General features: G+C 39.4%; 2 protein-coding genes across 2 annotated transcripts; one reads left to right on the forward strand and one right to left on the reverse strand.

Moving 5' to 3' along the window:
* Nucleotides 1–724: 724 nt before the first annotated feature.
* Nucleotides 725–2205, reverse strand: LOC134291159 (uncharacterized). Its single transcript, XM_062858534.1, has 2 exons — nucleotides 2025–2205; nucleotides 725–1779 (listed from the first exon to the last, which is right to left on the reverse strand). The coding sequence occupies exon 2, from the start codon at nucleotides 1647–1649 to the stop codon at nucleotides 798–800; it is 852 nt and encodes a 283-aa protein (XP_062714518.1). The 5' UTR covers nucleotides 1650–1779; nucleotides 2025–2205; the 3' UTR covers nucleotides 725–797.
* Nucleotides 2206–13613: 11408 nt separating this feature from the next.
* LOC134291161 (uncharacterized) lies at nucleotides 13614–14767 on the forward strand. The gene has a single exon (XM_062858536.1). The coding sequence runs from the start codon at nucleotides 14016–14018 to the stop codon at nucleotides 14442–14444; it is 429 nt and encodes a 142-aa protein (XP_062714520.1). The 5' UTR covers nucleotides 13614–14015; the 3' UTR covers nucleotides 14445–14767.
* Nucleotides 14768–15588: the final 821 nt, after the last annotated feature.

The following is a 15588-nucleotide window of genomic DNA, read 5'->3' on the forward strand; positions in this document are numbered from 1 at the left end:
CAAACAAAGATTATTGATATAGAAAAGTTACATTCATATGAGTAATTCAGCCAAAGATATTAACGTCGATTTTTTTTAAATGAGACATCAACGTTACAAATGTTATAAATGTATGTATAATCTTTGCACCTACATTAGCGCTACCTGGTGAGTCAATTCAGAAATAAATTATCCACCAAATAGGAAGTATTGGCACAGACAAACAGACATATTACTTAGAAGAAAATTGATTCAAAAACATCGTTTGGCATCTCACTAGCACCCTCTATAATGCTCAATCCGAAGCATTCATTTGCAGGTGTGGTTTCCCTCGGCTCGATGTAAAAATTTTGCAGGTGACGACTCCCCCGTGCCGTCATCCATTCATGAAACATGAATGAAGGTTCATGATTGAGTCATTTTATGTAAACATTGATCGGCGTCGCGTTCATTTCTCTCCAAAATTGAGAGGTGATGTAGGCACAGCAGCGCCACCATGACACATGCGAGCACAGTCCGAACCACACTATATTTTCAAAATGACCGTTAAATCGTGCGATGATTTCGATTTGAGTAGTATGTCTGTTTGTCTGTGGTATTGGTATTGTTAATGTAAGTAAATACAATTGTGTCAAGACATATTGTATCAAAACATTCACCTCAAAGAAGTTTCCTTTTTTGGGGAAGTTTGTCTCTCGGGTATCTAAAATGCTGGGCAACATTAAAATATGTTTTATTCCCCAATAGTTCTTGAAGTATTACACACTTTTGCCGAAAACACAAACTTTCTATACATTCAGAACATCAAGATATTTAAGCTAGATATAATTTTCACTCCGTAATTTTAATGCACACTGTCGAGGTCCTCCATTTCCATATCCACTGTTTCTCGCGTTACCGTATCCGATGTTACCCGCGTTTCCGTATCCGATGTTTTTGCTGTCGTGGAATCTTGCCACCGAAGAAGATACTGCTGCCACCGCCGGGGTCTCAGTTGGGCGATGATTTTTAGCGAACAGATCTTCATTCAATTGATCTATCTCCACAGTACGCACTTTGTCAAGCAGATCCGCAATAGAGCCTCCCTTTCGAAGTATTTTCCTTCCTGTCTCCCGGACCTTACGGTTCAGTGCGTGCAGTTGAATTGTTTCGGCCACTGGTTCCACCAATCTACCCTCGCTGTAGTCACATAGTTTCGCTACTGCAATAACGCGCTTTACGTATTTCACGTCAGTCTCTCCTACGCTCTGCGTCAGTGACCTCAATTTCTGCCTCTGCATGAAAATGTAATCACGCGACCCAAAAAATGCATTCAGTCGATGAATTGCATTCGCATATGGGAAAGTGTCCACATTCGGAAACGAAGGCTGGGAGACTGTACCTTCCAAGACGTCTAGCAATTTTGCTCCTGCCTTGATCGTAAAAATATTCATTTTTGTGACCTCATCCATTACGCCAGCCAACTGCATTGATGCTTCCAGCATATGTAACCACTGCTCGAAAGATTTGCGGTCAATATCTTCCTCCCCATCGACAGGTTTGCACTCTGGGACATTTAGGGATGCAAACGATAGGTTGCTCATTGAAGACATGAGCACTGAGTTGTGTTCATTTCCGATGTTGTCCTCTCTCATAGTGGAATGAAGGCGAACGAAACTACCTTCACCCATAGATTTTTCCAGTCGCTTGTTATCGGATTTGGCCTTTCTCAGCTTTTCGACCAACGACGCATTACGCTTCTTCTCCACTTCCAGCTCCTTAGCCAATGTAGCATCTCTCGTTGTTGTTCTTGTGGCTTTCCTAAAATGAGGACAATCAATTGTATCCATTACTAACAATTGATACAACTAAAATAAACTTTATTTTCTCATACTGAAAATAAAACAGTTCATCACAGCTTTCGCTTCATTATAATATTCTTATTTTTTTTTTTTAGATTGGATCGACCGTTACTTTACAGCTAGGAATCTAACCATGAGTGAACACTCAAGAACTACAATTCAATTCATCATTTATCCACAATCAATCAATACACTTGTAAGTACCTTGACTCAGGCAACCGTTCGAAGATAGAGTAAGATAGTCCAGTCGGACTTTGTAGTACAACTTAGGTACTGCAATCCATTCGAGTATAATTTTCAAACTAAACTAAATCCGCTGCAATACTACATCTCTACCTATTTTCTCTGTAAGAAGCCATTGAAACGAGTTCTCATTCTGTAAACACGGCACTGCACAAATGTCAGTTTAGTGAAATCGTGCTTAAGCCAACATTGAGGCTAGGTGTGGAATTGGTATCTCTATTTTAGATTATTCGAACATTCGTACACGGTAAAAAAATATATATAAATAAATAATAAAATGAGGTCGGTTAGGTGCGGAATTGTTATCACTATTTGAAATTATTCGAACATTTATACACTTTTAAAAAATATACACAACTAATTAAAAAAAATGAAATAAATCAATTATACACGGAACTACAAATCAACCCAAATTTAAGTTCTTTTGACACAATCCCGCACCTCCGTGGAATTACTCAAATTTGCGTCAAACAGCGATAGTGGTCACTAGGTAAATCTCATTTGATCGCTGCAAAAATTTTCACCCAGTGGTAAGTTATTTTCACCCAGCGGAGGCCTTATTTGACGCAAATTTGGGTTTAGTCAAGATAACCCAAATTTGGCTTCTTCCACGGAGCCGCACGGATATGTCGGTGCTTCTCTCTTCGTTTTTGACAACATTCGTGTGGGGTGAGGGAGAAAACAACCCAATGCTGAGTAAAAACTATTAGCTGTTTAGCCAAATTTGAGTTTTTAGAACTTATTCTTTGGGTTTAAATATTTTTCAGTGTACACGGAAATATCAATAAATTCAGATTGATGTTTCCTCCATATTACACAGATTTGCCATTTTCCTCGAAGTAATAATTATCCAAATTGCTTGTTTTATAACAACTTAGTTTAGACGGGATGATAGATTGAGAATATAATTTGTTTAATTATTTGATAGAGGTTTATAATTAGAGTAGAGGTGAAGGCGGATGTAGTAATAATATCGTCCAGGTTGACATTATACCAGAATGAACTAAAAAAAATATATATAAACATAACATTGTCTCAATTGTTTCAGTGTAAGAGCATACTGTTCTAAATTGTGGGATTTTAGTACAGTGCCGATGTGCTGAGTTTGGAGAGTGGTGTGAGCTTTTGGAAGCTTCGAGTAGTGGAGATGGTAGTCAGTGAGAGCAAAACGAAAAGCTCTTCAGTTTGGACTTTGATGCGCTAGAATAAGGATCGCAGTGGTGCTTCTGAAGGAAAAAGAAATAGTAGTTCAGGAAGCTAGTGTTTCCGCAGTGGTGGATCCGGAAATTAAAGTTTAAGTGATACCGGTACATGGAAATGGAGGACCTCGACAGCAATGTCGTTTATTCCGCACATAAAGAAGGATCCGTCTCCATTTCCGGCTGATGCAGATGTGGTCGGTTTGATTTTCCGTGACGCTATCACGTGACACCCAAGCACCTTGTGCACTGGTCGATGAGGAAAGAGCGATTCCCCAATCACCAAGTAAATGTTGCCACAAAACTCTACAAACAGCTCTCCGTTCTCGCTCATTTCTCTGAGACCATGACGTCTGATGGCGTGCTTATAACTCGAGTTGCTGGAACCAACCTTCGTGTTGAAGTCGTCCATGAGGATCTTGATATTACCTTTTGGAATCTTATCCATGACAGCATTCAGTTGACTGTAAAAGTCCTCTTTGTCTTGCAATTCGGCAGCATCGGTTGGCGCGTAACACTGGATCATGGTAAGGTTTCGAATTCGTTATCTGAATCGGGTTACAATTAATCTCTCATTAACAGATTCCCACCTCATGAGCACAGCCTGTCCGTGAGCGCTGAGCAGGAAACCAACTCCACAGTAGCGAGGAGCGTGTTCACCTCGTAGGCCAGAGTATAGCAGAATTTGACCAGACGCCAATCTGTGTCCTCCAAAGTTCGACCAATTGACTTAGCTCAGTCATAAGATCTCAATCTTTATACGGTATTTTCAATTGGCTGTTAGTTTATACTGCTGGGATAGGATTATTACATTCCAAGTTCCGATGTCTGTCCGTTTTATCACGCTACAAGTCGTTGCCGTTGAATCAGTTCGTAATAGTTCATTCTCGGTTTCTGTAACGGTTTTTGGGAAACGGTTCTTGGCCTAGGGTCCCCCTATCCACCGTGGAGGAGCATTTCATACTCAGCCGCTGAATACCAGAACAGATGCTATTTGAGCCGCACCTTTTTGGTGAACAGACATGCTTCCTAAATCTAGCTGAAGTCAGAAGGACAACAGTGTCCAGGTTGCAATACTTACATAGCGCACAACTCGCGGTCTTTGTCATCGCTTGACTCGTGAAAGCATGAGGTAGGAACTTGTGAGGACCAGACTCACCGTTTTGTAGCCCTGACCGGATCAATGACGGATATAGAATTGCAGATGCAAGAAATACTTCTCCGATCGGTCCATTTTATTTCACCAATCTTCCGAGATTATGTAATTCCTTGTTCCCGAGATGAACGATCCCAGGGCTGAAAATCTCATTAAACAGATAAAACAAAAAAAATACCTTGAATTGTTTTTCATGTTCATGATGAAAATTGATAAGCGTGAAAAAACTTGATCATTTTCAATCACGGCACACTTCGATCTCAGTGAAAGCTAGGTTTACCATGGGCTCCAGAAACTGCAGCCAAAAAAAATTCGCCCATATCAAATTTGTCATGCACAAAAAGTCGATAAATCCAGTGGTTTTCTATGGTCACATTTGTTTGGTAAGAAGTTACAGTCAAACGGAGTAGGGTAATTCATGTATTTTGAACAGACTGAGGACAACGTTGGAAAAATTGTCCCCTAGCTTCCTTAGAAAACAATTGATTATTTTGCAAAGTTACTAATACGCTTATAATATGATTGTACTTTCCGTTCTTGGTGACAAAAACCTTAACGAAAGCATTTTTAACTGAGAAAATCACAATTTCCAATCGCCTGTTAGAATTGCATTTTGGACACCGAATACATATATGTTTTGGACACCCTCAGGTAGGTATATATAATTTGGACAGGGCAATTTTCTCAATGTTTAGCCATGTGTACTGCTAAATCATGGAAATAGCATAAATTAACAAATATTTTCTTGCAAATAATCAAATTTCTCCGCTTAACAGGCACCTATTTTGATAACTATTACAGTTTTTGTTAAAATCGAGCAAATATCGCCAGACCCACAGAATACGCCTCCAAGTATGCAATCGCACAGCATCCCCATGTAGTTCGTCAGATGACCAAAATATATTAACAGTAGAAAACATGCAAGGTATTTTGGACACCACCTATTTTAAGCGTTCTAGATGAATGTTAAGAGATTGGCTGCCAAATGCTTCTTTATTGAACATTTTTCATTGCAATAAGGCATTTAAGTTTTTTACAATTATTATTTCAACGATTTTGGAGTGAATATTGTATGTGACTGTGAAGTGTATGTCGTCTTGCATACCTGTGCATTAGTGTGGGTCATCGGAATCGTTTTCTCAGATCAAAGCTTTTTTGGTTCCGTTTCGGGTCCTGAGTATCTGTGAGGAATTCCACGGAGTCATGTCAGTCGATCCTGAGCGACCATTTCAAAAATATCTGAAACTTTGCACAGTTTTTCAATTTCATATAAATCGCCATTTTTTGATATTAAACCTTCATATTCACTCACGACTAACTTTTCAAAAGGGTGTATGCGAAAATAGTTCTAAAATATTCTAAAAGCTGTACAGCAAAAACGGATTGTTCGATTGTTATAAATTTTTCAGCAAAGTTAGATAACTAAATGATGATTCCTTAGAAAATATACACCGTAAAAAATTTCTTTTTCTACTTTGAAAAAATATGATATTTGTCACAAAAACTCAAATATCTCAAAACCCTATCTTTTTACCAACTTCAATTTTTTAGGGGAAATGGCCCATTATATCAGCTATCTACCATAAAATACCATAACCATACCATAAAAATGGTGATGGTAAACTGATAAACAAAAAAGTTATGACATTTCAAACATTTCACAATTTTTACATTTAGTAACAAAAAAAAATTTTTTTCTGTGTAAATTATTTCGAGAATTATATTTTGATGCTGATTTTATTGTAAAGGCTACCGCCTGAATTAAACAAGTTGTTTTCATGATACTTTAGTTTGATTATTCGTAATTACTATAGTATCTATTTGAAACTTAGACGCGATCCAGTGTTGTGATCAAAAATATTGAGATTGTCATACTTTTTATTGTACGTGACTGGTGAAAAAATCCCTTGATAGTGTTGAAAAGCTGTTGATTATAAGAAAAATGGAATTGAATTTATTTTTAAGACAAAAGCTGTATAATAAAAGTTTTTTTATACGCGTATACGTCTAGTTTATCCGCAAAAAAAATCCCTCTTACACACTTATTTCTGAATTGCCTGTTCGGTACTTTTTTGACGAGATTATAACAGCAGTACGATCTCGGTAGTTTCGGTAATCGATTTTACTGAGGCTCAGTAAAACAACTGTCAAAATCGTATGGAAAAGGTAAACAATGCATTTTTGCTGAACGAGTTCGGTGCTCAGCAGTTTTAATCTCGTCAAAAAATTACCGAACTCGGTGCGGTAATCAAAATTAAGTGTGTAGAGAACAGACTTTATGATCGGAAGAATGCGAGTAACTTCAACAACAACAAATGCATAAGAGGTACATACCACAGACAAACAGACGAAACGCCTAGAACAATTTTAGTGAAAATTCATCGCCCAGTTCACACTATCACCACCTGGTGGAAATGTTTCACGAAACACTGCGTTGTGCAATATCGTCATCAGAAGGCGCTAATGTGAAACGTCAAACGCAAAGAAAAACGATGGGCGCTCTTGTTATGAAAGCCACAACCAAGATTCAAAATGATCGTTGAAGGCGTGGTCAATGAAAATTTCGCCAGTGTTACGTTTGTTTGTCTGTATGCATACCTGACAATGCTCACGAAAAAAACAAAAAAATACTACCGCTATGAATATTAAAAATTGTATAGTATTTTTTTTTCTTCAGCCACCAACACCAAACAAGTAAGTTAAAATTAATAAGTGATTTTGTTTATTATAATCTAACGAACAAGATGAACAGTCGCTTTCTCAAAGGTCTTCAACTCAACGCTCTCTTGTAGACCGTTTGATGAAAGAAAATGTTCAAAAGAGTTACGAAATCTCACCGAAAGCACCATAGATAAACTGAAAGAGACTGGTTATGCCCAAATGTCCACATTGTGTACAAAATTACGCATTTGCACGTCCTGCCGTCTAGAATTTGACAAACGAGCCATCTGTATATCATCGGTAAAGCAGGGCGCAGGAAGTTCGAAAACGACAACAACTGAGAAATTGCCATCAGCGACATCTGTTTAAACAATTTAATTACGCCCCTTTTCAAAAATGCCCTGTAATATTCTTCAACATCTATACCCATTTCAATATTTTTAACGTTGCAAAACACGCTTTCAACATTCATCTTGAAGAAGAGGGAAAACACTTGTCCTCAAATGTAACAGCAAATTAATGAATAAACGACTAATGCGCGGAGGGCGTGATAAAATCGGAACATTACGGTACATAGTATATTATATTATATGTATATATAATATATAATAAAAACAACTTGTTTTACTCACGCAAGGCCATTAACAATAAAATCAGCATCAAACTTCAATTTCCGGCCGAAATAATTTACACAAAAAAAAATTATTACTAAATGTGAAAATTGTGAAATGTTTGAATTGTCATAACTTTTTTGTTTATTTTCATGGTAGATTGCTAATACAATGGACCGTTTTCTCTAAAAAATTACGTTGGTAAAAAGATAGGGTTTTGAGATATTTGAGTTTTTGTGACAAAAATGATATTTTTTAATGTTAAAAAAGATTTTTTTCACAGTGTATATTTTCTTAGGAATCGCCATTTAGTTATCTAACTTTGCTGAACAATAAAATCAGCATCAAATCGTGATTCCCGGCCGAAATAATTTACTCAGAAAATTTTTTTTTACTAAATGTAAAAATTGTGAAATTTTTGAAATGTTATAACTTTTTTGTTTATTAGTTTACCATCACCAAATTTTTATGGTAGATTGCTAATACAATGGACCGTTTTCCCTAAAAAATTCAAGTTGGTAAAAATATAGGGTTTTGAGATATTTGAGTTTTTGTGACAAAAATGATGTTTTTCAATGATAAAATAGATTTTTTTTCACAGTGTATATTTTCTTAGAAATCACCATTTAGCTATCTAACTTTGCTGAAAAATTCATAACAATCGAACAATCCGTTTTTGCTGTGCATATTTTTGAATATTTTTGAACCATTTTCACATACACCCTTTTGAAAAGTTAGTCGTGGCTCTAAATAAAAATTTGATATCGAAAAATGGCGATTTAGATGGAACTGAAAAACTGTGCAAAGTTTCAGTTCAATAGAAAATCATGAATTAAAAATTTTCCTTATTTTGATGCTGTTGCTTGGAATCGCTCCTGTGCAAAATTTCTGCACGATCGGTTGCGTCTACACTTTGCGCATTGAAATTGAAATTTGTATGGGATTTTGTATGGGACAACACACTTTTTGCATTTTTGTCATAAGTTGAAAAAGTTGGTCTGAAACTTTTTAACCGTTACTGTAAAATGATAGCCTAGCATGTTTTTAAAAACTTTGTTGAAGACCGCACAGCGATCCGATGCTTGTGAAAATAGTTCTAATCAGCGAACCGCATGCATGTGTTTATGTTTTAACATGTAAAGGAATAACAATAGCAACAAAATCATGCTGTTTTGCCAAGCAATGCCAACGCTATAACTTTTTTCATAAGCATCACTTCGTGGGCTTCGACAAAGTTTTTCAGAACACCCTAGGCTATGTTTTCACTTTATCGGTTGCATGGTTTTAGAAAAATTCGAGCTTGTTATGAGAGAAATGCAAAAAAGTATGTTTTCACATGTAAAACCCCATACAAACATCAAATGCGATGCGCAAAACGTAGACATAACCGATCGTGCCCAAATTTTGCACACTTATTTGGGTCCTGAAATGGGATAATGGGATCAAAAAAAGCTTTGATCGGATGAGATACTATTGATTTTTTCATTTTTCCATATAAACGATGACCCACTCTACTGTGCATTTGAGGAGTTTTAGTGAAACAATTTACATGTTAATTTACATGATAATTTTGAAGTAAATTCGTAATTGTTACGCATATTTTCACCGTATGTCATCAGAATAGGGTCTGTTTGATTCAATAATGGATACAAGACATATACCGCCGCACGCATACCAGGAACGGCAATATTATCGAACTTGAATGAACCTAAGTTTTTTTTTCATTGAGTTTCAGTTTCAGGTCTAAGCTTTCAAAAAAGCTTTGGTTCAAAATATTCTATCGGTGAAAACTCGAATAAATCGAGTTTGAAGATTTTTACGGAAACGGGTATGTACTTTCTCATACAACGACTATGGTCGCAATTAATCCGATAACTAAACACTAGAATACGGTCCATTTTCCATTTCTTTTCACCAGGTCTTAACTGAAATCAGATTTTGTTTCGAATATCTTCTCCATTTTTCTGGCGTTACGCCCCCACTGGGAGAAAGCCTGCTTCTCAGCACAGAATTCTACGATCAATTTCACCAGTTATTAGTTTCTCTACCAGTCCTTCCCAGCATCGTCTTGCTGAATACCCGCGCGTTTACTGCATCCGCTAATTATCGTATATCTTACTGATATTTTGAGTATATAGTGTTAATTGTGATATTGGTGTAAGCTATGCTGTATTCAAATACTGCATATAGTGAACTTTTTAACACCTTCTATAGCCAACCTGTTTCAAGAAATGACTACTTGTTGTAAGATAAGTTTCATGTATAACCATAAGGCAAAATCGACTAAATGTTAATCTAAGACGGCTGACTAGAAAGTTTGCTTTTTCATTTCAAGTTTCGTTTTGAAGTGGAGCGGGTGCAAACAGTTCGAAGTCATGAGAAGCCATGAAGAAAATCGTAGAAAAGTCTGCCTTTTGTGCTTCAGGAAGGCCACAACTTCAAAACCCATCCACGAAACGTTGAAGCCAACCATTGTGGAATATTTTATTCCACAATATAGTGAACATGATACAATTTATCCGAAAGTCCTATGTTTAAGTTGCTACGCAGTAATTTATCGTTGCTTGAAAGGACAGATTCCACGCGATTTCCATGTCTACGACTACACGAAGCTCCAACCATTGAAGACAAGAAGTACCTCCGACCACAATACTTGCAACCTCTGCTAAGTTGCTAGGGAAACTATTTTTCCTAAGCGGCCAAAAAAAAAAAAAATCTCGAAGCCAAGAAAAGTGTCCGTGAAAATTTGTCAAAAATGTCTATCTGCAACAGCTCCGGGAAAAGCTCACAAATGCTCACGACAAACTAAGCTTCAGAACATTTCGAAACTATCCGAAGATTTCCACGATCAATTTGCAGCCAAAATCATAAGGAAAAAGCTGTCTACCGGAGATGGAAGCTTGTCGTTTTCCATTGAGCGAGAGAAGCGATCCCGGCTGCTAATTGTGAAATCAGGTTCAGAGAAGCATGGTGCAAGTATCAAGGAGTATTCCCAGGATGAGATGCTGGCGATCAAGGCGGATTTGAACTTGAGTATGAAAAAGGTAAGTGTATTCCAAATTGAAATGAGAATGTTCAATGTGCTGTATGTTAAATTTTCAACAGACGATAAAGTTGGCCAAAAATCTTCGTAGAGGTAACCGGAAAGCGATACACCCGAGACTGGAACCAGCGCTTCGCAGTCGACTTCATGAACTTGACGACTTTTTTGAAGTCAAACTTCTGAGCATGCACAGCAAATAATTTTGTAATATCCAAGCGCGTAATTTCTGGCGATGTATCCATTTTCAAACGTAATCTCACCCGGATACATTGTTTTCCAACAATTATTACACTCACCATGTACACCTTGCTTGGCAACGGGAAGTGTCAACAAACCCATTCCAGCAGATACTTATAGAAGCAGTATCATATTCATCACCTTCCTTGTAACTCGGTGAAATAGCCGAGAGGCAAGAGATATGCCTCACAATCAGCGGATCAGTGTACGAATCCGTGCCAATATTTTACTTATATATGAATCATCTATCGTTCCGGTTCTAGCAATTGCTCTTGCAATTGCTAGACTCACTTTCAAGCTACGGCGGCTAATTTTCTGTGTAGAAAGGATGTAATATGTACATCATTTTTACGACGCGAGTTTTGTGCAGCGGAAGTGATGTGATATCACAAGAATTTTTTTGCTGTGTGGTGTATGTCAAAGGAAAGTTGCGGTCATTGACACCACGACCAGTAGTGGTGTGCAAAAGTGTATCAGGACTCATCAACTATATAAAGGCGAGTCGTAATCTAGGGCAGCTCCGGTTCAAAATTGGAATCGACGGAGGGTAAGACTCGTTGAAGATCACCTTAAATGTCGAAGGGGGTGATGGTGAAGCAGCGAAGTTCAAAGACTCCGGCGTTCGTCGCACTTTTGTTATTGCGTTAGCGCCAAAAGTACAAGAGAATTTTGAAAATATAAGAGAAATATGGGTCAATCAACTGCAGCTCAATGAGATAGAAGCAATCGTAGCGAGTAAGACGACCGTTATCGAATATTAAAGAACCTACTTAACGTATATGTTTTTTTTCAGGTAATTTGAAGGTTACACTAGTTTACAAAATAAAACGAAAGTCGTGAACTTCTGTCAACGACCAAAATTTTTGAAGCATAATTTAGCGCTGATTTCAAAACCGTGCTCCAAATTTTTTTAAGTAGAACAGTTTTTGAGTTTTAGCTTAATATTAAGTTTTTTTAACATTTTAAAACATGCAATTAACTAAAATTAAAATATCTTGCGTTTTTTCAACCAATTTTAAATCTTTTTCCATAAATTAAAAGCTGAATAGAATACCATTCGACCATCTAAATGCAGGTTTTGCGTCAGATTGATGAAACTCAATATATTGGCGAGTTTTGGGGACGATCTCCTTAAATTTTAGCAAATTTTCCAAAAATATATGAAGAAATGTATTTTTTTGAATAAGAAAAGCACAATTTAAAATTTCTTTCTCAACGTTTATTTGACATGTCATATGTAGACGAATTACAGTAAAAAATTCAGCTCAATCGGAGCATTAATTACGGTGAATGAGATGAGTGAAGTGAGCGACTTTGCTTAAAAATAGAACAAAACTCGATTTCAAATCATCAACCTTGTATGGAAAGTCGAAAAAATTTCCGCTCTACTGTAATTTTTTTCCTTCGCGTTTTCGAACTCAGGGCATGATTCTACACCGAAAATGATCATCAGCTTACCGAGTTCAAAAATGCTGTAAACTAGTGTTATCAACGTGCTGGCTGGAGTAACGGCGAACAGTTATCCCACCCATGTGCATATTGCACTGTGTACAAGAATTCGTTGGGAACTGCAAGAGGAGCCGCCCGTACAATCGGATCCGTGAAAAAGTTTGCAGATCTCTGGCTGGCAGCAGGAGGGAAAGAAAAGGATGCGAAGCAATTCTTCAATTGCGTTGACCATCCTGTTCTCTGCGGTACAGAAAGCAAAAAGATTGTACATGGGTGTCCACCGCCATCGCTACATTTGCTTCTGGGATTAACGAACGCTATTTACGATCACGTTGCAACCGAAAATTACAAAGCCGCTGAAGCATGGGTCGCTGCAGCAAATGCATTACGACATGTCCAATTCAGCTTCACCGGACGTTACTGCCGAAACCTTGTTGCAAAACGTGCAGCTCTGAAAAATGCAGGCTTGCGCTTCCACTTTTCTTAATTAGAAAATCTGCAAGATGTTTTGGACAAGTGTTTCAGTACTGATTTGAAACAAAAATACCAGACGTCTATTGATAAATTTTGCAACAGTTGGGTATTGGCCAATCTACCTATCGCTCCAAAACTACACATTTTGAAGTATCACGTTGATGAGTATTGTGAACACACCGGCGAAGGTTTGGCTCGTTCGTTCGAGCAAACAATTGAAGCTGTTCACACTGATTTTGCAGCAGCGTGGGAAAACTACAAGGTTCTGGAAAACACTGACAAATATCCGATTAAGCTTTTGAATGCTGTAGTAGCTTACAACAGTAGCCATGTATGCATACATCGTGAATATCTAATTCAACAAACATAAGCACTTTAGTAATAAATTAGCAAATAAAAACTTGCTTGATCTATTTATGGGCTGCAAAACGGTGAGACGATAAGGAGAGCGTCTAACATAGCTCTGATCCTCACAAGTTCCTACCTCATGCTTCCACGGGTCAAACGATAACAAAGACCGCCAGCTAAGAGTTGTGTGCTTAGCTGGTAGTGCAGCCTGGGCACTGTTGTCCTTCTGACTTCAGCTAGATTGAGGAGGTACGATCCGAGTGTCTGTTCACCAAGGAGGTGCGGCTCAAACAGCGTCTGTTCTGGCATCCAGCGGCTGAATAAGAAACGCTGCACCACGCCCAGCTAGATCCAAGGTGGTAGCCCCATCAGCGTGGTCGTCCCAGTGTTGGTTGGGACGTTAAACAGAACTGGCACGATGACCCTCCGGCGAGACAGGAGTGTTGGCGTAGGCCCAATAAGCCACCCGTAAAAATCCCCATTGCGAATAACATAAGAGAAAATACGACTCGATACAATCGGCAAAAACCCACGCGACGAAATAAGGACTATGATTGGAAACTTGGAACATGGAATTGCAAGTCACTAGGTTTCGCAGGTTGTGACAGGATAATTTACGACGAACTACATCTCCGCAACTTCGACATCGTGGCGTTGCAGGAACTTTGTTGGACTGGACAGAAAGTGTGGAAAAGCGGGCATCGAGCGGCTACTTTCTACCAAAGCTGTGGCACCACTAATGAACTGGGAACAGGATTTATAGTGCTGGGCAAGATGCGACAACGTGTGATCGGATGGCAGCCGATCAACGCAAGGATGTGCATGTTAAGAGTTAAGGGCCGTTTCTTCAACTACAGCATCATCAACGTCCACTGCCCACACGAAGGGAGACCTGATGACGAGAAAGAAGCGTTCTACGCGCAGTTAGAGCAAACATACGATGGTTGCTCGCCGCGTGACGTGAAAATCGTTGTCGGCGACATGAACGCGCAGGTAGGAAGGGAGGAAATGTACAGACAGGTAATCGGGCGAAACAGCCTGCACGCCGTATCGAATGATAACGGCCAGCGGTGCGTAAACTTTGCAGCCTCCCGTGGTATGGTAGTCCGAAGCACCTTTTTCCCCCGCAAAGATATCCACAAAGCCACCTGGGCTGGAGATCACCCGACCATCAAACAGAAAACCAAATCCACCACGTTCTAATCGACGGTAAATTCTTCTCGGATATAACCAATGTCCGCACATACCGCAGTGTGTATATAGATTAGGATCACTACTTAGTAGCTGTATGCATGCGCTCAAAACTTTCGACAGTTATCACCACGCGTCGAAGTCGGACGCCGCGACTCAACATCGAGCAGCTGCGTAACGTAGAAGTGGCTCAAGACTACGCGCAGCAGTTAGCAGTGGCCCTACCAACGGAAGAGCAGCTTGGCGCAGCTACACTTGAAGATGGCTGGAGGGACATCCGATCCGCCATAGGTGGTACCTCGGCTACAGCACTAGGCTTCACGACTCCGAATCACAGAAACGACTGGTACGACGGGAATGTGAACAGTTGAAAAACGAGAAGAATGCAGCATGGACGAGAATGCTGCAACACCGTACGAGAGCGAATGAGGCACGTTACAAACAGGCACGGAACAGGCAGAACTCAGTCTTCCGGATGAAGAAGCGCCAGCAGGAAGAACGAGATCGCGAAGCGATGGAAGAGCTGTACCGCGCTAAGGACACACGAAAGTTCTACGAGAAGCTGAACCACAAGCCGACATGTGCCGAGATAATTACGGGAATATTCTCACGAGCGCGCGTGAGGTGGTCGAGAGGTGGCGGCAGCATTACGATGAGCACCTCAATGGCGACGTTGCAAGTACCGAAGGTGGCGTGGTAACAGATCTAGGAGTATGTGCACAGGACGAAAGACTTCCGGCCCCTGACCTTCAAGAGATTGAGGAGGAGGTTGGCCGGTTGAAAAACAACAAGGCCGCTGGAGCAAATCAACTACCAAGCGAGCTTCTAAAATACGGTGGAGAAGCACTGGTGAGAGCACTACACTGGGTCATTACCAAGATTTGGGAGGAGGATGTATTACCGGAGGAATGGATGGAAGGTATCGTGTGTCCCATCTACAAAAAGGGCGACAAGTTGGATTGCGGGAACTACCGCGCGATCACACTACTGAGCGCTGCCTACAATATACTCTCTCAAATTTTATGCCGCCGTCTATCACCGATTGCAAGAGAGTTTGAAATCGGCCCACACATCACTTGTTCATCGATTTCAAATCGGTGTATGATACAATCGATCGAGAACAGCTATGGCAGATTATGCACGAATACGGATTCCC

This window comes from Aedes albopictus, chromosome 3 (assembly GCF_035046485.1).
Source record: "Aedes albopictus strain Foshan chromosome 3, AalbF5, whole genome shotgun sequence".
NCBI lineage: Eukaryota > Metazoa > Arthropoda > Insecta > Diptera > Culicidae > Aedes > Aedes albopictus.